At 54.2% G+C, this 26,873-nt stretch overlaps 2 protein-coding genes across 4 annotated transcripts; one reads left to right on the top strand and one right to left on the bottom strand.

Annotated features, from left to right (window-relative positions):
• The first annotated feature begins 2,844 nt into the window (after window positions 1-2,844).
• Window positions 2,845-12,750, top strand: SPACA6 (sperm acrosome associated 6). Of its 3 annotated transcripts, none has more exons than XM_067018945.1 (9): window positions 2,845-3,443; window positions 3,987-4,064; window positions 10,004-10,072; window positions 10,791-10,814; window positions 11,182-11,259; window positions 11,387-11,496; window positions 11,918-12,074; window positions 12,165-12,369; window positions 12,668-12,750. In XM_067018945.1, the coding sequence occupies exons 1-9, from the start codon at window positions 3,230-3,232 to the stop codon at window positions 12,699-12,701; spliced, it is 969 nt and encodes a 322-aa protein (XP_066875046.1). In that variant the 5' UTR covers window positions 2,845-3,229; the 3' UTR covers window positions 12,702-12,750. The 3 variants fall into 3 exon arrangements, with proteins under 3 accessions (XP_066875046.1, XP_058900170.1, XP_066875045.1); XM_059044187.2 differs by having other exon boundaries at window positions 12,159-12,369; XM_067018944.1 differs by having other exon boundaries at window positions 11,918-12,369.
• A 3,538-nt stretch (window positions 12,751-16,288) lies between these two features.
• HAS1 (hyaluronan synthase 1) lies at window positions 16,289-26,107 on the bottom strand. The gene is made up of 5 exons (XM_059044180.2): window positions 26,049-26,107; window positions 22,241-22,954; window positions 20,056-20,281; window positions 19,311-19,443; window positions 16,289-17,155 (listed from the first exon to the last, which is right to left on the bottom strand). Exons 1-5 carry the CDS (start codon window positions 26,055-26,057, stop codon window positions 16,480-16,482), a joined length of 1,758 nt encoding a protein of 585 aa, XP_058900163.2. The 5' UTR covers window positions 26,058-26,107; the 3' UTR covers window positions 16,289-16,479.
• Between the last annotated feature and the right edge of the window lie 766 nt (window positions 26,108-26,873).

Raw genomic sequence — 26,873 nt, 5'->3', positions numbered from 1 at the left:
GCTGTCTGGGCTGCCAGACAGGCCAGGGTCAGCGGCGGGGGCAGGGGATGTCTGGCGGAGCAGAGGCCCAGCATCCAGGCTCCCCTGGGGACCCGGGATTCCAGGCCCCAGCCCCCTCCTCCCTTAGACCTGGGAGTCCGCGACCCAGCCCCCTCCCTCAGAATTCCAGAATGCGAAGCCCCAGGCCCCTTTACCCCAAGATCCAAGAGTCTGGGCCTCCAGCCTCTCCTCCCCTCAGACCTGGGGCACCACGTTCCATAGCCCGCTCTCCACGAAAGCCCAGCGTTCGGGCCCCCGGCCCCTTCCCGCCCAGAACCCAGGAGTCCCCACCTCCTCTTTAGCCCCAGCTGGAGTCCAGCCCTCTGGGGGTTAAGGGGGCGGGGCCAGCTGGTTGCCATGGTGCCAGACTGTTTGGGTCTGCTCTCTGACCCTTGGGGGCTCCCCAGGGTCTGCAGAGAGGGGGAGGGGGACCCAGACCTGGGGGAAGTCCAGCGCCAACCTTTTCCCCAAAGCCGGCCTATGGGCCCAGGGAGTTCGGGCCTCCACCGAGTCCTTGTCCAGTGACCTTGAACAAGTCCTGACCCTTCTCTCTGGGCCTCAGTTTTCCCGAGGAGAAATGTGTGGGAGGAGTGGGGAGATGCTCAGGTCCTGCAAATCTTTAAGATTCTCAGCTTCCCCTCTGCTCTCACCCCCCTCCTCAGGCCCCAGGCAGCCCCGGGGCATGCTGGGAACCCAGGCCTGGGCTCTGGGCCAGGTTGTTGGGTGGGGGGGCGGCGGGGGCAGCCTCCTCCCTTCCCCTTCCTCCCCACCTTGGCCTGACTCTCGCCCCCGCCTGAGGGTCTGGGAGGTTGGGAAGGAGGGAAGGGGAATGAGAGCTGGGACCGTAGACCCGTCTCTGGCCCCTTCCTCCCCCCTTGCCGCCTCCGCCCCCTTCCCGCCCCTCCTCCCCCTCCTCAGTAGGTCGCTACCCCGGCCCTGGGCCCCTTCTCCAGCCACCCCAGCTCCAGACCTGGCTCCGAGCTGCTGCGAGGGGGAGGGAGAGAGGGAAGGAGAAAGGGGGAGAGAGAGAGAGAGAGAGAGAGAGAGAGGGAGAGGGAGGGAAGGAAGGAGAGAGATCTAGGAGGGAGGGAGGGAGAAAGGGAGAGAGAAAAGGAGAGAGAGGGGAGCAAAAGAGACAGAAGGATGGAGAGAAGGCGGGGAGGGAGAGGGAGGCAAACAGGAAAAAGGGGGAGAGGAGAGTGAGACAGGGAAATTGAGGGAGAGAGAGAAGGAGAGGGACAAAGACGGGGTGGGGGGGAGAAGAGGAGGGTGAAAGACTGAAGGGAAAGGAAAAGAAAGAAAAGAGAACGGAGGGAGAAACAGGAGGGGGGAGAGGAGAGAGAGACGGACTGAGAAAGGCGCTGTGAGGAGGAGGAGGCAGAGCTGAGGGTGAGGCTGGGCAGCGCAGAGCCGAGGAGAAGCATGCAGAGGCTGGAGGAAATGGAGACCAGGTAAGACAGAGACGGAGCCAGCGGCAGCCGAGAGAGACACGGCGGGACTGGGAGAGAGACCCAGAAAGATGGAGATGGAGCCCGAGACAGTGAGAGCAAGACAGACGGAGCGCTGGACAGAGGCGGAGGCTCTCAGGTTCACAGGCTTAGCCCAGGGGTGGGAAGCGTGGGTGCTGGTCCTGCCGCCTTGCAGGCCTGGCCCCTCCCACTCACCAGCTGGTTGGGGCTCAGCCTTCCCACCTGCAAAATGGGGTTGCTGATGGCACCTCGAGCCCCTGCCTGCCACATGACAGAGGCCCGGGGTGGTATCAGCGCTCAGGGATCGTAGCTGTGAGAGGCCAAAAGAAGGGAAGAGAGAGGGGAAAAAATACCCGGAAAGGCTTTGACGGTTTTACATCCCGTGGGCCGTCTCCACACCGTCCTGGATTTCTGAATCTGACAGGTAGGTTTGTCCAATGGACCAAACTCCAAAACAGGTGAGGTTCCCTCTGACCCGGGATCCAGGAAGCCAGGCTGTGTCTTCTCCAAGGAGGCAGGCCTGGCCGGACTCCCAGGTCTGAGGGAGGGGGCCGGGGGGGGCCTGGCTTCCTGGGTCCCCGGGGGAGAAGGGGGCTGTGGACTTGGACTTCTGAATCTGGGGGAGGAGAGGGCGCTAGGGGGCCTGGATTGCGGGGGCCTATGGGGAGGAAGGGGCCTGGGGCCTGAATTCTTGGGTCCCTGGTGAGGAAGGGGCCGAGGGGCCGACTCCTGGGTTCCTTGGGGAGGAGGGGGCCGGGGGCCCGGATTCCTGGGTCCTGGCACCCACCCGTAGAACCGACCTTGCGGGGCCTTCGCCGCACACAAGCTCGTGTCTGTGGGTCCGTGTCGGGGGCTCACCATCGCGGCTGGGGCCTCCCCGGCCCTCCCCGCCCTCCCTGGCCCCCGTCTGTCCGTCCAGTCCATCCGTCTGTCCACCTGCCGCGCCCCCCGGGCTGAGGTAGGAGGTTGTATAGTTGAGGAGGACACCCACGGAGATCACTATACGGCCTCCTAGCTTTCCCCAGGCTGCGCCCTGCACGGGACGGCCCGGCGGGGACCCCTGCCCCCGGTCCCCTGCCCCACCCCGCCAGGCTGGGGAGAGGGGCTGCCGCAGGGATCCTGGGAGGAGAGGCTGGGCTGTTCCTCGTGTCCTCGTCCCTACATTCATTCCTTCCTCCCCCTTCCCTCAAAGAGTTTCTCTCCCATCAAGATATCTCTGCTTTGCTTTCTCTCTGTCTCTCCATCCCTGCTGGGTCTCTGCACAGTGACCTCTGAGACCCTGTCTCCATCTGTCTCTTACGGTGCTTTCTGAGTCTCTGACGCTCCTGATGTCTCTCCGTGGCTTGGTTTCTGTCTTTCGGGCCCTCACGGTGTCTCTGTGCCACGTCCATTTCTTCTGCACGCCACTACCACACCCCAGGGCCTGGCGGGACCCCGCACACCGCACTGCCGGCCTCTGGGTCCCTGAGACCCTTTAACCTGTGAGGACGTCCAGGGTCACAGGTGAGGTTCTTGGGAGCCTGGCATCCGGCCCAGCCATCAGCCTGGGGTCCGACCCCTGACCCCTGACACCACACTCCCTTCCTCCCTGAAAACCCTGGAGCCTGACATTGGACTGGAGACTGAAACCCGACCTCTGACCCCGTATCTTGAGCCCCTCCCCCACACCACGGTGACCTCACAAAAGTCTCCAGCTTCTCCACAGGCTGAGGCCCTCCGCTATGGCCCTTCTGGCCCCAGGGAGCGCTGTGCCGTCCGCCTTGGTGGCCCTCACGGTCTTCAGGGCCTCCGCCTGGGCCTGTCTCCTCTGCTTCACGTCTTACAACGAGCGCCAACAAATCTGCCAGATCTTCGCCGGCCTGGAGAGCCCCGACCTCAAGAAGTGTGAGGAGGCCTTAACAGATGCCTTTAAGGGCCTCTTGGACACTGAAATCAGTGAGGAGACACCCAGCATCCTCCAGGGCCCCGAGGGGTGCATGTGGAGGGAGGGACGGACCAGAGAGGCCTGGAGAGACTGAGGGGGACAAAGGCTCAGAGACGCGAGGATGGAGACTTGGGGGGGGCAGGGACTCAGAGATGGGAGGACGGAGACTTTGCGGGGACCAGAGACTCAGAGGTGAGAGGGCAGAGACTTTGCGGAGGACAGAGACTCAGAGATGGGAGGACGGAGACTTTGCGGGGGCCAGAGACTCAGAGGTGAGAGGGCAGAGACTTTGCAGGGGCCAGAGACTCAGAGGTGAGAGGGCAGAGACTTTGCGGGGACCAGAGACTCAGAGATGGGAGGACAGAGACTCAGAGATGGGAGGACGGAGACTTTGCGGGGGCCAGAGACTCAGAGGTGAGAGGGCAGAGACTTTGCAGGGGCCAGAGACTCGGAGATGGGAGGACAGAGACTCAGAGAGAGGCAGAGGAAGGTCCACTTTGGGGATGTGGTGTTGGGGGAACCGCTTTGCCCCAGCTCCTGCCTCCGACCCCCAGACTACGATGAAAGGAGCCACCTGCACGACGCCTTCACCCAGATGACCCACTCCCTGCAGGAGGTGGCCTCTGCCCAGGGTGAGTGGGGCGGGGCCGGCAGCGGTGGGAGGTGTGGGCTTGGAGCCCCCACGAGATGGATGTTTGTGCGGGGAAAGCCCAGAACTTGACAGTGATCTCGGAGGAGGTGGCGCTTGGAAGCCGAGGGAGCTGGGCAGCCTTCTCGGGGAGACAGGGCAGGGGCTAGTGGGGACAGTGCAGAAGTGACGCAGAGTCTCAAGCCCGCTGGGATCGGGGAGATGTGCGTTCTGACCTCACTGTGTGGCTTGCCCTCTTCCTGGCTATGAGATTCTGGATACATCACGGTCCCGCCTCCCCCCCGGGCCTCAACTTACCCATCTGAGGGATGGGACAATCTCCTTGCCTCCCAGGGTGGCCTCGAGCTCAGTGAGAGGGAGGTTCCCTCCCCCCCACCCCCCGCAGTGAGACAGACTTCAGGGAGGAGGTCTTCCTCTAGGATAAAACACACATATTCCCTACAGTTAACAAAGTAATTCCACATTTTTGACACGTGAGGCTATTAGGGGGCCGGAAGACAGGTAGGAACAGGGGGAGAGAGGATGATTCAGGTGGCAGCTGTGAAGGGAGACAGGCACATGTGACAGCCTTGGGGTGGGTGAGACACACTCTAGAGAGACACGTGCGTGTGCCGGTGGGGAGGGACCTCAGGGCTGGGGCGACCCTTTCGGCCAAGGGAGACAGCATGAGCAGTGATCACAGAAGGCCACCGCGGTCACGTGACACGGGATTCCCCCACCCCCATGCCCACAGTGGGCCGGAGGGGGGGGGGTAGGAGCGCTCACTGCTTTTGCAGCATAGAGTGCTCACATCAGTGGTCTGGGGGCTCTGCACTTACTTCTCCATCTTAGCTGTTACTTCTTTTTCTTCCTGCTTTTGCCGTGGAGCTTTTTGACAAAGATCCCTAAGCCTGAGGAGGTTCCCATCTATCCAGGGGGTGCCCCGGGGGATCCAGCACGGAGAAGACTTCAGCTGCGGATCCCCCGCCCCCAAAGGGAGAGCTGAGGAACTCAGAGCTCACTGGGGAGGAGGGAGGAGGATTCCAGGAGGTGCCTCTTCTCCCCCTGTAGGCCAACTCGTCACAGAAGGTTTTGAAAAGAGCAGAAACAAGTCCAGCTCTGGGTGTAGAAGACCCTGGCGAGGGCTGTGTGTGGGACGGACTGGAGCGGGGGAGAGAGTGGAGGCTGGGAGGCCTGGGTGGAGGCTGCTGTGAAGGAGGCCAGAGCTGGGGCGGGGATTGTGAAGGTGGAGAAGAGGGGATAGGGTAGAGAGAGTCAAGGGCAGGAGGGACGGGGCTTGGATCTGAGGAGCTGTTCAGGAAAAGGGGAAGAGGAGGGTTAGGGCCCGTGTCCGGGGTCTGGCTCCATGCCTGAGGGGGCAGTGGGTCATCCCTGAGACGGGGAGCCTGGGAGGAAGAGCAGGGGTGGGGGCAGATGGCCAGCTGGGCGAGGATGTAGTGACTGCAAGGGGCCTGGGAGACATCCAGGGTTCCGCTGGGAGTCAGGGAGACTTGACACTCTGTCCTGAAGGAGCAGGGCTGTGAGCCGGGGAAGGGCAGGGTCAGCTTGGGTGTAGAAAGATCCTCTGGGGCCATATGGAGGACAGACTGGAGGGAGATTAGAGGCTGGGAGAAGCTCCTACTCCACAGATATTTATTGAATGTGCCAGGGACACAGCTGTGACCAAAACTGCAAGACACCTGCCCTCAGGTTGCTTATGTTGATTATTAAACATAATCAGTGAAATGCCGTTGATGTCAGTTGGTGATCTGTGCTGTGGAGGAAAACAGAAGGGGGACGGAATGGGGTGGGCATTGGGGTGATCAGAAGAGGTACAAATGAGAAGGTCCAATTGAGCAAAGACTGGGACGAGGGGACAGGGAGAGCCATGCAGATAACCTGGGGAGAGAGCTTCCAGGCAGAGGGAAGAGCCAGTGCAAAGGCCCTGGGGCCAGTGGTTCTCTAGCCCCACAGTGTATGTCAGAATCTCCCGGGAGCTTATTAAAATGCAGACTCCTGGGCCCCACCCTCTGTTTCTGAGCAGTAGGTCTGAGGTGGGGCCCAGAAATGGACATTTCTAACAAGTTCCCAGGAGCTGCTGCTGCTGTTCTAGGGACACACTTTGAGAACCACTATGGTGGGCCCTTGGTCTGACTTTAGCCAAGGTGGCTCCTGTTTCCAGCTTATACCCAATGACCATCACTTTAGCCAGTCTCTTCGGCTTTTGCTCTTGATACGGGGAAGCCATTGGAAGATTTTAAGGAAGGAGGGGGTCTGACTAAGGCCACGTGGGTCAAGGGCAGAAGCAGAGAGACCAGTGAGGTCAGTGGTGGCTCGGACCAGGTGCAGTGGTTCAGGTGGGCCCAGAACAACCTGCCCCTTACGGGGAAGATGCTGTGTTTTGTTTATATATTTTTTTGCTGGCCACGTGGTGCAGCATGCAGGATCTTAGTTCCCTGACCAGGGATCGAACCCGTGCCCCCTGCGGTGGAAGCTCAGAGTCTAAACCACTGGACCACCAGGGAAGTCCTGGCAGAGTTACTTGTTAATTATCTTCCTAAGGGATATCCTTGTATCAGCCCTATGAGGTGGGGTTTTATAGCCCCATTTTCCAGATGGGCAAGTTGGGGCTCAGCTGGACAGGGAGGATGGACCCAGGAGTTGTCTGGACCAGACATATATGGGGTGAGGGGTATGGGAAGAATCGAGGATGACTCCCGGGTCTCTCCCAAATGGAGGACCTGAGAGATGGACGTGCTGACTCAGAGTGGCTCCTGGTGGTGGCAGGTGACACTGTTAGTGTATATAAACCATGGAATGGATAATATGGTGTCAAGGAGGGCAGTGTGTGTACCACAGGTAGTAGTTGCATGTGGAGGCTGTGGAGTTGGACCACCTGGGTTCAAACCTAGCTACGTGACCTTGGGCCACCTTCCCAACCTCTCTGTGCCTTGGTTTCCCCATCTCAAACTTGGGGATGGTAATGCCAGTAGGTGACCCTCTATAACACGGTGTGCCAGGCACCATTCCAAGCGCTTAGAGACATTATCCCACGTGGTCATTAAATGGCACCTGGCACATAGTTTGGAAGGGGAATGCTTTTATGTTGTATGACATTAAATCCTCCCCGCCAACCCCGTGAGGTAGATGCCAATATTGTCCCCGTTTTATGAACGAGGAAACTGAGGATCAGGAAGGTTAAATACTTGGCCGAGGTCACATAGGGAGGAGGATGTGTGATGGCTGGATCAGGTGTGAGACAGGTGTGCTTATAATTGGAAGAGCCAGGACTCAAACCCAGATGATCAGAAACAGTTGAAGTTCCTAATGAAGCGCCTCTTTGGGGGGAGACTTTATAACATCCACCCGTGCCCCCTTGTGATATAGCCCCTGCCCCTTGGCCTCTCTGGATATTTCACTCCATCCCTACTTTACTCCCATGCTTCTCCCCTGCCCCATGGCTGACTTGGTGTATCCCTTCCCCGTGAGTCATTTGCTTTGGTCCACAGATGTTCCTTAGATGCCTCCTCCAACATCCTGGCCTCTCATTTGAGCACCCGACTCAGACCACATCCTCCTGACCATCCTGCCATCTCCAGACCACATGCCTGCCTTGTGGCCAAGGAGAGACCACTAAGTCCTTGACCCCTCATTTTGAACCTGCTTCCTGGCTTCAGTGCCCCCTCCAGCTTCTACCCAATGATCATCACTTCAGCCAGTCTCTTACCAGTATTCTCAATTCCCTCCTGTTTTGTATGGTTTTAAATTGCAGAGAAACCTGCAATGGCTTAAGTAAGCTAGACGTTTATTTCTCCCATAAAAAATAAGTCTTGAGGTAGGCACTTAAGGCTAGGATGGCAGCTCCATTTTCCTGGGAACCCAAGCCCCTTCCAGCTTTCTGCCTTACCATCTTAGGGTATACCCCCTTATCCTCATGGTCCTTCATAACTGCCAGAGCGCCAGCCATCAAATCTAAGTTTCAGGCAACAGAATGAAGGGGGAAGTATCAATAATATGGCATCATTTCTCTCTTAAAGGCTACTTTCTGTAACTCACACATGACATTTGCACTTAATCTCAAGGAGAAGTCGGTCATATGATCACAGCTAAGTCACATGACCACAACTAGCTGCAAGGGAGGTTGGGAAATGTAGTCTTTTAGCTGAAGCCGGGAAGGGTGCTTTCTCAGCTAAAATGCAGTATTATGTTACTAAAGAGAAAATAGATATTTTGAGGCAACTGGCAATTTGTGTATTTGTACACAATTTGTACACAAATTGTACACAATTTGTGTATTTGTTTGCTAGGGCTGCTGTAACAAAATACTACAGACCAGGTGGCTTAAATAACAGAAATTTATTTGTTCACAGTTTTGGAGGCTAGAGGTCCAAGATCAAGGAGTCAGTGTCAGCAGGGTTGGTTTCTTCAGAGGCCTCTCTCCTTGGCTTGTAGATGACTGGCTTCCCTCTGTGTCTGTGTCCAAATTTCCTATTCTTCTAAGGACATCAGTCATATTGGATCAAGGCCCACCCTAAAGACCTCATTTTAACCTAATTACCTCCTTAAGACTCTAAGTTCAGTTACATTCTGAAGGACTTGGGGTTAGGACTTCAACATATGAATTTGGGAGGGACACAGTTCAGCCCATAGGACCCTGCCACGTTTCTTGGTTTCCAGAACCACCTCCACCTGTAAATCATTCCACCCACCCACTCTGAAAAAGCCCCAAAACATTATAGTTTGGAGGCCATTGCAGTGGTCAAAACTCAAATATCCATAAGGACAGAGAACATAAAAAGAGTGAGGGACTTCCCTGGTGGTTAGGACTCCACGCTTCCACTGCAGGGGGCACAGGTTCGATACCTGGTCGGGGAACTAAGATCCCACATGGTGCCGTGTAGCATGGCCAAAAAAAAAGAAGAGAAAGAAAAGAAAGGGGAAAAAAAGGAGTGAAAGAGGGATGGAAATGAAGAGGCTGGGAGCTCTGTAAAAGTGGGTGTGTGCCCTGTCTGAAGGGGGAGGCTGCTACTACGCTCCAGCTAACTGCTGCCTCATGGAAATAACCATCTCTCTTACAGCTCTTCCAAGTTTCTTAAAGGGATGCCAAACATTTTATGTTACTTTTCCCAAATTTTTTATGATGGCAACTGGTTCATTTTTAAAAATACTTTCCAGGCCAAATATAACATCCAAAGGATGGATTGGGGCCACTGCCTCCAGCTGTGGTCTCCATTCCAGTTGGATCCTGGAATTCATTCTACACAAACTTATTTCTAAGACTCAGGGCCCTCTCCGGGGTTCTGAGGACACAGCACTAAGAGACAGACTTAAATGATCACCATGTATATGTAAAATATGAATTTGCAAACTGGTGAGAGCTATAATGGAATGAATGGGGCACCATTAGAGACAAAAATAGGGGACTGGATTAGATTACACTTGTGGTCAGGGAAAACCTCTAAGGAGGTGACACAAGGTGTGACATGAAGGATGAGTAGGAGTAGGGGTAGAGATGTGCTGGAAACTGAAGGTGGCATGTGCAAAGGCCCTGAGGTGCTAGAGAATATGGTTCTTTTCATATTAGGGGAAATGAAAGGTGGGTATTAGAGATGGAAGAGAGAGGGAGAGTAAGCCAGACCATATAGAGCCTCGTAGGCCTTGAAAGCAATGCGACCTTTATCCTCCCCTTTCCCCTCAACAAGATAACACAGATGATGCTGAGGGGTTCCATCAGAGAGGTTAGTCCAGAGTCAGCAGAAGGAAGGAGATTTGGGGATTTGTCAGCCTTTGGGGTAGACAGGGTAGGAGGATGTGGCAGGTACCAGAGACATGGGGGCGGAGAGGAGTTGGGGGAGGGGCACAGGCACTAGGACAGCGAGTCCCGTCAAGCTCGGCCAGCCTTGGGGAAGGGTCTTTACTACAAGGACTCCCTCTACCCTCCAGGGTCCTTTCGGGTTGCCTTTCCTCATGCCGCGGAGAAAATGCAGAAGATTATATTACAGCTTAAAGAAGGTAAAATAGACCATCTCCTTCCCCCCGGGCACAATTAGAAAGCCCCACTCCCGAGACCCCCATCTGCTCCCTTCAGCGCAAACCCCTGGCCCGATCTCTGAGCCGAGCTTCCCTTGGTGGGTCACTCGGGACACAGCCTCTTCCTCTGCTTGGACCACTCTGGATCCGGCCCCGCACCTCCGACGGAAGTTTATCTCTAGCTGGGACCGCTTCTTAGGACGGTTCTGTCCCAGATTAGCCGGGGCCTCTTCCTGGATCTCTGTGTCTGGCCCTGTGCACTCTCTGAAAGGTTTCCTTTCCAACCGGGCCGCCTTAGGGGCTACTTCCAGCCTGACCACAGCTCTAACTGGGCCCCCTAGTTAGACTCTGTCCCCTCCGAGCATCGCCCAGGATCTAAGCCCGCCCCGCTTGACGGAATACACCGGAACTGGCCCTGCTTCCTTGGTGAGAGCAGCAGGCCTGCCGCCCTTTTCCCCCCACCCCGTCTTAGATGCTAGCAGCAGGCCTGTGCCTGACCTCTTAGTGGAATGCTGCAGGCCTGGCCACGCCTACAGGTGGAATGCTGCAGGCTTGGCCCCGCCCCCTAGGTGGACCCCGTCAGGCCTGGCTCTGTCCCCTTGGAGGAATGCATCCGGCCGAGAAACGTTTCCTCCAGGGGAACTTCAGGTGGGCACCTGCCGCGACTTACAGAGTAGTAACGCTTGCTTTCTCTCCGCAGTCCAGGCCTGCATCCCTCCCTGCGGTAAGCACACCATTCAAAGCTCAGAACTGCGGGGAAGGGAGGTGGTAGGGGTCGAAACCTGGGACAAATGGGAGAGGATGGGTGGGCCTCTGATCCGAAGGGGGCCAATACGAGCCATGGGGAAAGGTAAGTAAACCGGGTATTGTTCACAAACCTCATAAAAGGTGGGTCCGAAAACCAAAGCAAACCAATAGGAATCCTAGAGGCTGGAGAGTGATGCGAGCTGGCCAATGAGCACAGGGAAGGCGGGGCTCAGATTCTGTCTGGCAGGTGGAATCCAAGGAGGTTAAATAGACCTTAAGGTGGCCGAAGGGACCCGGGCTAGGGGAGGCGGAGGGAGCCCAGATCCAGCGTTCCCGTCCCATAGGACTCCAGGAGGTCTCCCGGCGTTTCCGCTGCCGAGGGTGCTACTCCAAGGTCTGCGACCTCCCGCTGGACTGCCCAGGTGAGGGGCGTGGCCTTGAAGGGCAAGAAACCTGAAAAAGAAGAGGGAGCTGAGTGCGGAGGAGGCGTGGTCTGGGGGCGGGGCCGGACGTGGGCGGGCCGAGGCGGTAATGCGGACCTGTCTTCAGTTCAGGACTTGACGGTGACTCGGGGTCATCAGGCTATGTTCTTTTGCACTGTGAACTTCCAGCTGCCTAAAGAAGAGATCACCTATTCCTGGAAGTTCGCAGGAGGAGGTGTGAGTCGGAGAGGGTCCAGCATGAAGAGTTTAGGAGGCGGGTTATGCTTTACTAGAGGATGGGGAGTCAGGATGCAGAGGATGGGACTCGGTCTAGATTCAGACTTCGTGCAAGGGGAGGGTCTCGGCATTTAAGCGTAAGGGGCAAAGCTCACAATGCAGAACCAGAGCTCAGGGGTGGGTTATCCGTAAAGGTTTTCGGCGGGAGAGCAAATACTAGGCCCAAGGGGCGGAGTCAAGACTTAGGAGGCAGGACTATGCGTGAAAGATCGGCGAATAAGAGCTGAGGGTGGGGCCAGGGCTCCGGGAGGCGTGGCCTAGCTCGGGGGCGGGGCTTTACTTTGTGGTTTGGCGAGTCGGGCGGAGAGAATCTCTTCTGGGCTCGGGGCTGGGGGCTACCCTCCTCTCGCCGCTCTCGCAGCTCCGGACTCAGGACCTGTCCTACTTCCGAGAGATTCCGGGGGCCCGAGGATACCTGGCACGGATCCGGCCGGTGCAGCCCACGCACCGCGGGACCTTCTCTTGCGTGATCACACACGACCAGCGCCCTCTGGCGCGGCTCTACTTCTTTCTGAACGGTGCGGGCGGGGCGGAGCTGCGCGGCAGGGCGGGGCTACGTGAGGGGTGGGGCTCGCGCCCTGCTGACGTGCGCGTCCCCGCAGTGACAGGTCCGCCACCGCGCGAGGAAACTGAGCTCCAGGTCTCTTTTCGGGAAGTGTTGCGCTGGGCGCCACGGGAGGGGGAGATGATCGAACCCTGGACGCCCAGCCTGGGCGAGCTGCTGGCCAGGCCCGAGTCTCTGACGCCGGGCAATCAGTGCCTACTCGCGGCCGCTGTGGCCTTAGCCTCAGCCAGTGCGGTCGTGCTGGCGTGGTGAGTCCCTGGGACCCCAGAATCCCAGTGTCTGGCTCTCCTTTCCCAGACCCAAGAGTCTGGGTCCCCAGCCCCTCCTCCCTCAGATCCAGAGCCAGATCCTCTTACTCAGGAGTCCAGACCCCCACCCCCTCCTTCCTCAGACCAGGAGTCATAACCCCCAACCCCTATTTTCTCAGACATAAGAGTCCAAGCCCTATCACCCACCTTTGGGACATAGATTCCAGGACCCAGATTTCTGGTCCCCAGCCTCTCCCCCCCAACACACACACACACGAACATCTCCTTTTTTCCCCAGGATGTTCTTTCGATGGTACTGCAGCGGCGACTAACGTGTCTTTTGTATCCTATTTCCATCTCTAAAATAAAGAATCCATTTCAGCTCTCTAGATTCTTTCATCGTCAAAGGTGGTCGCTACTAACTTAGGAGGAAGAGCGGCACACCCCAAAGATGGCCAGGTGCCCATGCCCCCGTAACGACGGTAATAGGCGCAGCTGTCACAGTGCAGGGTCCTGTACTGAGGCTTTAGGTGCAAGCCCAGACCCCTCCCCGGATATCTGGCAGCATCCTGGACATTTCCGCCTGCAGCAGTCACCCTTAAAGAGTCCTTGATATCGCCCTGAAAGCCTGTTTCCTCCCCCAAGACTTTCTTGCTGTCATAAAGGGCACCATCATCCACCCAGCTGCTCAGCCAGAAACCGAAGTTGAGTTTAATTCCTCCTCCACTTCCAATCTAGTTCCAAATCTCAGCCTTTTCAATTCCTAAATATCTCATGGAGTTGCGCTCTCTCTGTGGTCCGCCACCATCTCTTGCGTGGATCACTGCAGCAGCCAGTCCCCTCTGGCCCCTCCGGCTCTGCTGAGCCTTGTGCCAGCGCAGTGCATTCTCCACAAAGCAGCCAGAGTGATTTTTTTTTTTTTTTTTTTTGCTACTTTGGCTCAGGTTTTATTTTTTTAATTTTTATTGGAGTGTAGTTGATTTACAATACTGTGTTCCTACTGTACAGCAAAGTGAATCAGTTATACATATACATATATCTACTCTTCTTTAGATTCTTTTCCCATACAGGTCATTAACAGAGTACTGAGTAGAGTTCCCTGTGCTATACAGTCGGTCCTTATTAGATATCTATTTTATATATGGTAGTGTGTGTATGTCCATCCCAATCTCTAGAGTGATATTTTGAAGTTTGTCGGATCAGGTCACCCCTCTGCTCAGAACCCTTCAGTGGTTCCCCATTGCCTTTGGAACAAGATCCAGTTCCTTGTCAAGGCCTCCAAAGGCCCCCAAGGTTCTGGTTAACTTTGTCCCAGCCCACTCTTCCCCCTTGATCTTTCTGTCTTGCAGTTCCTCTGGCCTTTGCTCATTCGTTGTATTCATCATGATTCTTCTATCCTCTCCCGGACCTGGGTACATACTATTTTCTGCCTAGAATAATGTTCCCTTTTTTTGTCTAGTTAACTCAGTTATGATTTCCCCCGAATGGCCTTTACATGCATTAACCCATTTGATCTCCAGGACAAGGCTGTGTGGGCGGACACTGTGTTTATGTGCCTGACTCCACCTCCCTCTCCTCCCCCTCTTTACTCTCTAGCCCCACTGGCCTTCTTTTTTTTGTCCCTTGAACATGCAAAGTTCAGTCCTGTCCCTGGGCCTTTGCACATGCTGTTCTTCCTACTTGAAATGACTTTACTCTGAACCTCACAAAGCCACCTCCCTCTCATTGCACAGGTGCCAGCTCAAATGTCACCTCTGACTACTCCCCTCCTCCCACATGACATCCCCCTATTTTTTTTTTATTTTTTTATTTTTTGGGGGCTGTGCCATGAGGCTTGGGGGATCTTGGTTCCTGACCAGGGATCGAACCCGGGCCCTCCACAATGAAAGCACTGAGTCCTAACCACTAGACCACCACGGAGTTCCCCCTATTTTAGCTTGTGCATTATATGTGTTCAGACCTAATGTAAACTTTTTAAAATTTGGTTTTGTGTCTTCCCCACTTAAAAGGTGAGCTCCTTCACATTCTTATTCACCGATGTGTTCCCCTTCACTGAGTCATTCAACCAGCAAATATTTACTGAGCATTTACTATGTGCCAGGCATTTTCAAGGCACTGTAGACACAGCAATGAAGAAATCAGAACAAACAAAAATCTGCACCCTCAAGATAGGCGGAGGGGATTAAGAGATACAAACTATTATGTATAAAATAAATATGCTACAAGGATATAATGTACGGCACAGGGAATATAGCCAATATTTTATAATAACTTTAAATGGAATATAATCTATAAATTATTGAATCTGTTGTATGCCTGAAACTTATATAATATTGTACATCAACTGTACTTTAATTTAAAAAAAAATCTGCACCCTCATGGAGTTTAGATTCTCATCGATGGTCAAAAAAATAAACAAGAAAATTATGCAAAAATGTGCACCAAGGCATATGATAATTTATGTGATGGAGAAAATAAAGCAGGGAAACAGATAGGGGATGTTAGGGGGAGGAGGGTAGCAATAGGATCTTTGGAGAAGGCCTCACCCAAGAAGCTGCCCCTAGAATAAAGACTTGAAGGGGATGAGGTATGAGCCATGTGAATATATGTGTTAAGAGGGCTCCAGGCAAGAGAAACTGCAGGAACAAAAGCCCTGAGGCAGGGGAGTGCCTGGTGTGTGGAAGAATAGCCAGGAGTTCAATCCACTGGGAGCAGGGCTTTAGGAAATAAGTATGCAGTGAGGTCAGAGAGAACGCGCGCGGGGCGGGGGACCACTTCATGCAGGACCTTGGCCACCCTAAGGTCTTGATTTTCCTCCGTATGAGATCATGGTGGCTTTTGAGCCAAGGAATGTCATGATTTGATTTGATTTACATAGCTCCTGCATGGATAACAGACTGTAGGGGCAAGGGTGGAAACAGAGGTCACTGTGAGGTGGTAATCCAGGCGTGAGATAGCAACTTTAATCCAGGGAAGAGATGCAGCTCGGGGGCAAAGCAGTGACAGTGAGGATGAGAAGCAGTGGTCCCCGATCTGTCGTGTAGGGTAGAGCCAGTGGGATGTGCTGATGGACCAGAATGTTGGATATGAGAGGGAAAAAAAGGGTCAGGATCAATGGTCAGGACGGCAGCAATGTCCAGTAGAACTCTCTGCCTTGATGGAAACGTCTAGACCTGCCCTGTCCAGTATGGCAGCCACCAGCCACATGTGGCCATGAAGCACCAGAATTGTGGCCAGTGCAACCGAGGAACTGAATTTCTAATCTTTAATAGTTTTCATAATTTAAATCGTCCCACCTCTGTGACAACAGAAGTCATAGAGGCATGTGTCTGGGTATCCTTAACTAGGGATCACAGTCTCTTTGCTTACTTGACTAGGAGCTCCTGGAATGCAAATTCTGCCTCTTAATTGCTTCTGTATTTGCAAACCTGACAAAGTGTGTGGAATTCAATAGGAAATTGAGAAATGTTTTTGTGGCCGATTGAATCAAAGAATGAATGAAATGATAGTGTCTGGTACATAGTAGGTGCTCTAAGTATCTGAATGAGTTGAGAAATTGCACCCTCAAAACAACCCTGATCCATGGGACTCCTATCCCTATGTTCCAAAGAGGGAGTCCAGGCTCCGAGGAAGGAGGGTATCCTGTCTAGTTTCAAACAGCTGACACCCCAGACAGAGCCACGAGTTCCCAGTTCTCAACCATTCGGCCCCCTTAATTCTCAAAAAAAAAGAGAAAAGAAAACGAAAACGAACGGAGGAGGTAGGCTCAGAAGAAAATAAATAAAATTATTAGATCCTAATCACACAGTACAAATGGAGGTTAAATAAGAACAGGGAGAAATCGGGGGCTCCAGGACAGCATGTGGGGACCCCTCCCCCCGCCCCTAAAAATCCACACCCTGTTCAATAAATATCCCTCCCAAGAGACCCAGAAGTCCCAGCCCCCTAAAGAGTCCAGGCTGAAGAGTCTTGGGTCGAGCCCCTCCCTTCACAGAGGAGGGCAACTGAGGCCCAGAGGGTCACCCGGCAAGTTCGTGGTTCCGGGGACCCTGCTAGGTCTCCTCCGGCCGCCCGCGGACCCCCCTGAGCGGGCGCCCCGCGCACCTGGACTCACACCTGGACGCGGTAGCCCGCCGCCCGCCTCCGGCAGAGCCTCCGCACCCGCACCCAGTAGAAGGTCAGCATGATGGCCCAGTAGCCCACGTAGGCGCCGGCCCCCGCCGCCAGGTGGCGGGCCTCGGCCGCGCGGGAGGCGCCGCTCCAGTCGGCCCGGGCCTCGCGGACCGCGCTGCGCACCAGCCCGCCGAGCAGCAGCAGCGCCCAGAGCGCCAGCGGCAGCACCGGCACGTAGTTGGCGGCCAGCTGGCGGCGGCCTGACGTGCCCCAGCCGCTCTGGTTCATGGTCGCCAGCGCCAGGAACTTGGCGGGCAGGAGGCCGCCCATGTAGAGGGGCGCGTAGAGCGAGAGCAGCAGCATCGGCGGGCAGCCCCGCAGCCAGGCCGCGAAGGCCGCCTTGGCCAGCGCCACGCCCTGCACGCACAGCAGCACCCAGAGCAGCGCCCACGGGCGGCCCGCGTAGAAGAGCCGGAGCACCGTGGCCGCCACGAAGAAGGGGAAGAGGCCCGAGACCACCGCCTCGTAGGTCATCCACAAGTGGTGTCGGTGCCACCAGAGCGCGTTGTACAGCCACTCGCGGAAGTACGACTTGGACCAGCGCGTCTGCTGGCTCAGCCAGCGCAGGAAGGATGAGGGCGTCTCCGAGTAGCAACGCGACCGCGAGGTGTACCTGGACGGGTGGGAGGAGACAGGGCCATCAGCGCGGCTCTCCTTGGGGCCCCCGGACAGAGAGGGGGAGCCCGGAATGGCCACTGGGGCCAGCCTCCTCAGCCTCTGTGGGCCTCGGGGTTCTTGACGCCCACCTGCGTCCTTGGACTCTTTAATCAATCGAAATTGATGAAAGGCCAGAGGAGAAATTCCAGTCATACAGGCTTTATTGGGACTCCCGCTGCAGGTAACAGGTTCCCTTGCTCGCTGGCGCGAGGGGGAGGGGACACGGGGACGAGCTGGTCCCTGACCTGGGGTGAGGGTCGGGGCGGATCAGTGGGTGGTCTGTCCACCCCCTTGGTGGTGCCGTGTGCAGGGATCACGTGCAGGACCCTGCTTTTGCCCCCCACACCTCGGAAGTGGCCGTCGGGTTTTGGCCTTTTTGTATCTTGTTGTTCATCATTTGCCCCAACTGCATATGTGTGCAGTTATTTTTAGTCTCTTATAGTTTCTTTGTATCTCGTTGCTGGAGGAGATGTTTGTTTAGGCGCAAGCACTGCAGTAAAGGGCCCCAGGTCCCAGGTCCCAGCCTGTCTCATTCTCCTATGTAAAATGGGGTCAATAATGGTTCCTACCTAATAGATGAGGATTAAACGCTAAGTGCTTAGGACCAGTATATAGTACTTGCTCAATAGATGATAACGACTCTACTACCATTTTTATTACGACTAATGTAACTACTGGCATTACTAATATCACTGCGGTATTACTAATGCTATCACTCATCTATTACGAATACTATTCTTGGCAGGCACCACGGTGAGGAACAAGCCAGGCATGGTTCCTACCTAGGGTAGCCCAAGCGTTAGAGCTTCTCAGTGGAACCATTAAGCTCCCTTCCTGTGGCTCTGGCAGACATTACTAATCAATCCCTCCCCGGTTTCCAGCCCAGCCCACGCAAAGCTAGAATCGCTTGTACAGAGCAACACCTTAGGTGGCCTCCAGCAGTCACTTTGTTAGGAGGGGTCAAACTGGTCTATCCCCGCGGGCACTGTTGGACAGTGTCCACTCTCCTTCCCCTGTGTCACTTGGCATCCTCAGTGGCCTCCCTGCTAATCCTCTTCCTCCCTGCAGTCTGTACTCAAAACAGCTGGAGGGATCCTGTTAGAGCAACATGCCACCCCTCTGCTCAAACCCCCTCCTCATGGCTCCCTCATCTTAGTTCACAGTTCTTACTGTGGCGCACAAGCCTTTCGTGCGTGGACACCTCCAACCCCACCCCCGTGAGCTCTCTGTCCTCTTCTGACACTCTCTCCCTTGCTGCACTATTTCCCGCCCATCCTTATCTTACCCTCGTTTAACATTTCACTCCCTACCTGGAAACTTCCTCTTCCCCTTCCTGGCTTTATGTGTCACCTTCGCGTGTATCGTTATCTAATACACTATATGTTCTACTTACGTATTTTATTTATTGTCTGTCTCCCCAGTCAATGTAAGCATGAATTTGCATCTCTTTTGTTTGCTGCGGCATCCCCAGAGCTGAAAACACTGGCAGCACTTAAAGAATATTTGTCCAGTGAATGAATGCCTGGGTTCCCTTGGTATAACCCGAGTTGTCTCTGGTGCTGGCACTGAGTCTAACTTCATAGAAATCCCTTTCCCCTGAACTTCACTGGTCTAGCCCATACACCCCCTGAGCCTCATTGAATCCCATCTCTTCTTCCTGAAGCACTTACTAGAGTTTGGGCACTCCCCTTCTCTCTCACTAGTGAGATCCCGCCCTATTGAGCTCTTCCTCTCCCCACAGATTGGGGTAATCTGTGCTCTCCATGGTAGAGCCATCTTGCCCCATCTGAGGTTGTACCTTCTAGGTGGAATTCCCACCCTCACCTTGCCCTACTTAGAAGAGTCCACTGGGTCACATGGTTCCGTGCAAATGCCCCTATGGTATCTTCCACCTCCCCTAATATCTCACTGGGTGTTGCTCCCTGATTCAACACAAATGCCACTTCTGTTCCATATGGTTTCTTGCCCTCTCCCCTAAAATCTCACTTGATAGAGCTCACTTGAAATTTACTTTAGGTTTGGAGAGTTTCCAGCACACGCACACGCACACACATGTGCTGGATACTCACTGGCCTCTGCACACACTCAAACACCCTGTCCGCTCAGCTTACTTGGTGGCATAGCCCATGCTGAGCATGCGGTTGGTGAGGTGACGGTCATCCCCAAAGGTGCAGTGGGTGCCCAGGAACTTCTGGTTGTACCAGGCCTCAAGGAACTGCTGCAGGAGGTGGTTCCTGTATAGGCCTAGGTGGGGAAGGGGAGCACAGCAGCGTCGGCCCCTGCCTGCTGTTGCCAACACCATCCCCAGTCCTAGCTCCAAACCAGCTCGTCTCCAATCCCAGCCCCATCCTTAACCATCTTAATCCCATTCTCAACCTGTCTCCAATGACAGCTCCAGCTCCAGTCCTGTTCTCAACCTCGCATCCTTCCTCACCCCCACACCCATCCCAAACTTGCCCCAGTCCTGTTCCTGACCCACACCCACTTTGACTGCAAACCCACCCCCAATCTCGCACCCATTCTCAGCCCCATCCCCTACCCAGCCTCATCCAAAAACCCATCTCCGACCCTAAACATAGCACCAACACTGTCCTTGACTCCAAACCCATCTCTTCCCCTTCCCCAAACCCTCCCCCGGCCCCAATCCCAATCTCCATCCACACCCTTTCTCCAACCCATTCCCAACACCAACAACCATCCCCATCTCCAACTTCCGATCTTATCCCTATCCCCAGCTCCTGCCCCAGCCCCATCTTTGTTCCCAATCTCAAATCACGTCTTCAATCTACTGTGGCTCCCCTTCTCCCTTCCCTCTCTGCCGCATCCATGGCCCTCCCAAGCCCTACCCCTGCTCACCTAGGGGACCACTGATGCAGGACACGCAGTGGAAGTAGCTCTGACAAGCCCGCTCCACATTGAAGGCCACCCAGTACCGCAGGCTGCTTAGGAAGCTGACCCAGGAGTCCAGAGGGTTAAGGATCCGCACGTCACCCCCAACAGCCCCTACCCGGGGGTCCTCGTCTAGCACCTGCACCAGCTCCAGCAGCGCCACAGGGTCCAGCCTCGTGTCTGAGTCACAGACCTGTCAGGTGGAAGGGACCAGGGTCAGCCGAGGTGCCTGCGAGGGGTTGGTGATTGAGGGGAGGGCACCAAGGGATGGGGGGGCAGCTAGGACACTCTGCAGCCAATCTGAACACAGCTTTGAATTTTTTAGTCATTTTCAATATCTAATCACATTTTAACACGACCTCTTCCCCAACACCCATGCTCTTGTATAATACCATCTTCTGGTGTGTGGGCAAGATCTGTAACTTGCTTCTAACCAATGGAATATGGCCAAAGTGATGACATATAACTCTCATGATCATATTACCTTGTATGGAAATGGTGAAGGAGTTTTGCAATGTAATTAAGGTCCCTAATCTGTTGGCTTTAAGTTCATCAAAGGGAGATTATCCTGGGTGGGCCTGACCTAATTAGATGAGCCCTTTAAAAGAGGGTCTAGAAGTCAGAGACTTTCCCTTGCTGGTCTTTTTTTAAAAAATTAACTAATTAATTAATTAATTAATTTCTGGCTGTGTTGGGTCTTTGTTGCTGCACGCGGGCTTTCTCTAGTTGCGGCGAGCGGGGGCTACTCTTCGTTGTGGTGCGCGGGCTTCTCATTGCGGTGGCTTCTCTTGTTGTGGAAAACGCGGGCTCTAGGCGCGCGGGCTCAGTAGTTGTGTTGCTCGGGCTTAGTTGCTCCGCGGCATATGGGATCTTCCCCGACCAGGGCTCGAACCCGTGTCCCCTCCATTGTCAGGTGGTTTCTTAACCACTGCACCATCAGGGAAGTCCCTCTCTTCCTGGTCTTGATGAGGCAAGCTGTCACGAGTTCTATGACAGCAAAGAAACAAATTCTGCCAACAAACACATGAGCCTGGAAGAGGTCCCTGAGCCCTAGATAAAACCCAGCTCCAGGGCTTCCCTGGTGGCACAGTGGTTAAGAATCCGCCTACCAATGCAGGGGACACGGGTTCGAGTCCCGGTCTGGCAAGATCCCACATGCCGCGGAGCAACTAAGTCCATGCACCACAACTACTGCACCACAACTAGAGAAAGCCCGTGTGCAGCAACAAAGACCTAACACAGGCCAAAAAAAATAAAATAAAATATATGAAAAAAATAAATTAAAAAAAAAAAAACCCAGCTCCAGCTGACATCATGACTGCAGCCTGATGATACCATGAACAGAGGATCCAGTTAAGCTTTGCCCAGACCCCTAACCCCTGGAAACTCTGAGATAATAAATGTGTTTTGTTTCAAGCTGCCAAATGTGTGGAAATTTGTTATGCAGCAATTTTTTAAAAAAATAATGCAATGCGTTAATGAACGAATCACTACATTGAATGGATGAATGAACGACAAAATGAACAAAGAAATCTTTATATTGAATAGATAGGTAAATGGATGGGTAAATGAACAAGAGAATCTCAACACTGAATGAATGAAGAAGGGAAGAAACAGAATGAACCAATCTCTACGTTTAATGGATAAGTGAATGAATAAATGAATGAATGATCTCCATGTTGGACGGACAGATGGATGCATGAATGAATGAATGGACTCTGTATTGGCTGATTAGATGAATGAAAGAGTGAAGAAAAGAAAGGACTACAGTGAAAGAAGGAAGGGAAAGAGGGAGGGAGACATTCTATATTGAATGAATATGTTGAGTGGATGGATAAATGGCTGGATAAGTGAATGAGTGAGTCAAGGAAAGTCTCTGCATCAAATGGATGAATGAATGAGGAAACGAGGGAAAGAAGGAAGAAATCTCTTCGCCGAATGGATAAATGAACGAGCGCTCTCCCTGTTGGATAGGTGGATCAATGGACGTATGAATGACGGGGCGAAGGAAAGAATCTCTCCACTGAATGGATGAATGAATAAAGGAAGGAAAGAAGAGGTTCGTGCTACTCTCTAGACTGAAGGAAGGACACGAGAGAAGCGGGACTCGGGGCGTGGGGGCCACGGGCGCGGGGCGGGGCCTCGCACTCACCTGCACGTAGTCCACCGAGTCGCCGAGCGCCTTGAAGGCGGTGTACATGACCTCGCGCTTGCCGCCCCAGCGCTGCGCCACGCACACGCACCTGCGCGTCCTCACCAGCGCCTCCACCGCCAGCCGCCCTGGGTCCTCGGCCTCCACCTCCCGGTAGGCGCCCTCGCCCGCCGCGCCCGCCGCGCCCGCCGCCGCAGGTTCCCACGGCCGGTGGTAGTTGCTGTCCCACACGTAGGTGGCGGGGTCCTCGTCGGCGAAGACCTCGCGGAACATGTCGACCATGTAGAGGTCCTCGGCGCGGTTGCCGTCCACCACCATGAGGATGCGCAGCCGCTCACGCGGGTACACGAGGGCGCGCGCGGACACCAGGCACTGGCGCAGGTACGCGGGGTCCTCCTGGTATGCGGAGATGGTCAGCGCCACGCTGCGCGCCGTGGCCGCGTCCGGAGGGCCCCGCGCCGCCGCCCGCCGCGCCGCCGCCGCCGCCCGCCGGTGCTCCAGGTACGCGAAGAGGCTCTGCGCCACCAGGTGCACCGAGAGGAAGGCCCCGTAGAGGCCGAAGGCCAGGAGGCCGTAGCGATCCGAGGCCAGCGGCACGCCGGCGGCGTAAGCCCAGGTCATGAGGCCCAGGATGAGCAGCGCGAAGGCGATGGTCTGCACCCTCCGGGCCAGGCCGGAGCAGCGGCGGGCTGCGGGGCTGGGCTTGGGCACGTCCTGCCAGGGAGCGGAGAGAGGGGAGGGGATAGGAATGGGAAGAGGGTCCTGAGATGCCTCCCCGGGGAAAGGGAGGCCCTCCTGGGTTTCGTTTCCGGACCAGTGATAACAAACCCTTTTCGTAAAGAAAACCCCCTGGGTACTGCAAAGTTATTTTCATTCACGAAAATAAATGTGGCAAACAGTTATCAAGGCTGAATGCCTGCTTATATTGATTCCAATACATTTCTTTTCACATTTTTAACAGCTTTTAAATCCACGAGGATTACACTCAGTGGAGTGTCACCGTCTAATTGACAAAGGTTTCTCGCCTCCTTCTCAGTGGCACAGAAAATAATGATTCATCTCATAAAGGTTTCTTAGTGTTAAGATAATACTAGTAATACTAATATACATCCAAAAGAAGAATGCAATGTGATACGTGCCAGGCAGTGCTTTAAACCTTTTATAGGAACTGACTTATTTGAATCTTCGCAACAGCCCTATAAGGTAGGTACTATTATTATCATCCCCATTTTACAGATGAGGCAACTGAGTCACACAGAGGTGCAGCAACCTGCTCAAGGTCTGCCTGGAAAGCAGAGAAGACAAGTTTTTTGTTTGTTGCATTAAAAAAAAAATTTATTCAAGTATAGTTGACTTACAGTGTTGTGTTAATTTCCGCTGTACAGCAGTGATTCAGTTAAACGTATATATTCTTTTTCATATGCTTTTCCATTATAATTTATCACAGGATATTGAGTACAGTTCCCTGTGCTATACAGGAGGACCTTGTTGTTTATCCATTCTACATAGAACAGTTTGCATCTGCTAATCCCAAACTCCCAATCCTTCCTTCCTCCCCTTAGGCAACCACAAATCTGTCAGAGAAGCCAAGATTTGAACCCTAAGAATCCAGTCACTAAACCACAACCTTATATACTGGCTTTACTCCTCAGGAGCGCCCCGGGGCACAGATAAGTGTTTCCTGCTGCGACCATACAGATGGCAAAACTGAGGATTGATTAGCCAGGAGGAGTGGCTGGCAGGGCCAGGTGTCCAGTACATGTGGCTGGAACAGCTCAGAATCAAAGGGGAGGAGGTGCCTCTGTTTTCTCATCTGTAAAATGGGGGTTTAGCCCCTTCCATGTGCCAAGCACTGCTCCATGGGAGGTGGGTACTGTTACCCCCTCCTGTTACAAGTAAGGAAACTGAGGCACCAGGAGGTGTATTCTCTCGGCCAAGGTCACTAGGCTCCACCGTCCTCTACGCTAAACCGCCTCCTCTGTCACTAGTTCCCATCTCTTGGGCTTATGATGAGTTAAATGAATCACTAAGCTGTAGAGCTGCACTGTCCAATAGGGGACCCACCAGCCACATGTGGCTACAGGACACTTGAAATGTAACCAGTACCACTGAGGAACTGAGTGGTTTGGAACAAGTAGGGTCTGTGAAGCTTCTTTTTGAACTGAATTTTACAAAAGCCAAAAATACAGATCAAGTATCTCCAGTGAAAATATAGCATCTGCGTGAGATGTGCTACACATCTGGATTGTGAAGCCTGAATGGGGAAAAAAAAAAGAAAGTAAAATATCTCATTCATATTTTTGCGTTGATTACATACTGAAATGATAATATTTTTGATATATAGCGGGGGTCGGCATACGATGGCCTCCTTTTTCACTACGGCCCCGCAAGCTTAGTTTCTGTGTTTTTAGAAGGTTGAAAAAAGTGAAAAGAAGAAAAATACTTTGTGACACGTGAAGATTTTATGAATATACACACTATTATGTGTAAAAGAAGCAACAAGGACCTACTGTATAGCACAGGGAAGTATACTCAATATTTTGTAATAACCTATATGGGAAAAGAGTCTGTAAAAAAAATACATATATATAACTGAATTACATTGCTGTACACCTGAAACTAAGAGGACATTGTCAATCAACTATACTTCAATAAAAATAAAGAAATAAAGAGAATTATATGAAATTCAAATGTCAGCGTCCTTACGTCGTATTATTGGCACACCACGCTCATCTGATTACGTATTGTACACAGCTTGATTTCTCACTATGCCAAAGTTGGGTAGTCATAATACTCAACTGTATGGCCCTCAGAACCCCAAATATTGACTGTCTGGCCTGGTACTGGAAAAGTTTGCCGACTCCTGATACCTTGGGTTAAAGAAAATGTTATTATTAAAATTAATTGCACCTGTTTCTTCTTCTCTTTTTAGTGTGGTCACTAGAAAATTTTAAATCATGCATGTGGCTTATATTATGTTTCCCTAGGGCAGAGCTAAGGTACAGCTTTTAGCCTGGTTCTAGTAATCGGTCAGTATTAGCAAGTATTATTTCTTCTGGAATTCTCCTTCTCTGTCTCTGCCTGAGTTTCTGGGGGCGGCCCAATTCAAGGTGGGGATCAGCGAGACGGCTGGCTGGGTATCTGGAGGGTTCTAGACCCAACAACAGTCATGAGAACACGCGTCGGCTATGGACACACAGCTCCGCACGTGTACTCACACATGATGAGACACACACAGAGCGTGCCCCCGTTGGAAAACACTCATGTTCTGCAAGATGACTCCAGACACCTGCCCTTAGAATTTAGTGATCCTGAAACTAACTGACATCAGCCCCCCTCCACCACCACTGACAGCCACACAGGTGAACTCCAGGACACAGGCCCTTCAGCAGGAAGGAGAAACACCAGGAAGCGATGCCCAGGCGGCAACCAGCACCCAGACACCCACCCGTGGGTCTGGAGCAATGGGGCAGATGCAAGTTTCAGGAAAAAAAACAGTAACCGTTGAGACTGAACCATATGAAATTACCATTTCCACCAGTCCAAAGAGACCGGAGAATAGCGATTCCATTTGGCTCAACTTAATATTTACTGAACACCTGAAAGTAAGATGCAGAGCCCCGTGGGAAGCAAAGGCAGCTCTCCTCCCCTTCCTGGCACACAGACGTGCACGGGTTTGTAGCCGGGCCGGCACCGTCAGGCCACATCTGACACGCGCCCAGGCGGGGTCCGGCACAGGAGCTCACGCGAGCTCCCCAGCGCTGGCGGTTCCCCGCACGCACACGGACACACGCACGCACACACACACCTGTCTCATCGCTGTGCGTCCGGCGGGCCTCTCTCCTCTCCTGCTGGCCGCTCCCCGAGTCTCTCTGCTGCCCGAGAGCTCGGGGGGTGATTTGAAGTGAGGCGCGCGCGGGGGCGGGAGGCGGGGCTGACGTCAGGGCTGAGCTGGGCCAGGGGCCCTGAGGTCACGGCGGAGAGGCCGGCGGCCCCACCCGCTTCCCGCCACCACCCGCGCCGCGCCAGGCCGCCCTCCCCGGCGCCCCCGTCCTCGCCGCCCTTCCCTCTCCCGCTGAGCGCCCCCCCCCATCGCACCCCCTCCTTTCCCCGTCTCGCCCCTCGATTTCTCCTCCTCTCTCTCGGCTCTCGTCTCTCCCTCCACTTCTGGATTTCTGTCCAGCACTTGCTTTCTCCCCACCTCCCTCTTTCTCTCACGACCTCTCTTTCCTTCTCTCTCCCGCGTGGCTCTCTCTTTCCCCTCTGCCAGACCTCCTCTCCGCGCCCCCCCCTTTTCCTGCACCTCAGTCTCCCCACACACTGGCCCTCCCCTCGGATCCTCAGAATCCGTCTGGGATTGGGTTCCCCCGGGGGACTGGTCGCGGCCGCTGGCAGATGCAATGAAATGCACACACGTGAGTGCTTGTGGGTGTGACTGTGTGTGCGCTGGCCTGGGAGGCCTTCTGTCTGGAGCTGGAGCTGTGAGTGAACGTCTGCACGTTCAGTGCCTAATTGTTTCGGGTCCACGTGCGTGTGCTTGTGTGTGTGTGTGTGTGTGCGCGCGCGGCACGAGCGCGTGCATTGGTGCCAGGGTCTGGGGAGGGGTCTGGGACATTGGGATTTGTCTCCTCAG

The sequence above is a fragment of the Kogia breviceps genome, chromosome 18 (assembly GCF_026419965.1).
Source record: "Kogia breviceps isolate mKogBre1 chromosome 18, mKogBre1 haplotype 1, whole genome shotgun sequence".
NCBI lineage: Eukaryota > Metazoa > Chordata > Mammalia > Artiodactyla > Physeteridae > Kogia > Kogia breviceps.
This window is presented reverse-complemented; position numbering and strand designations above follow the sequence as displayed.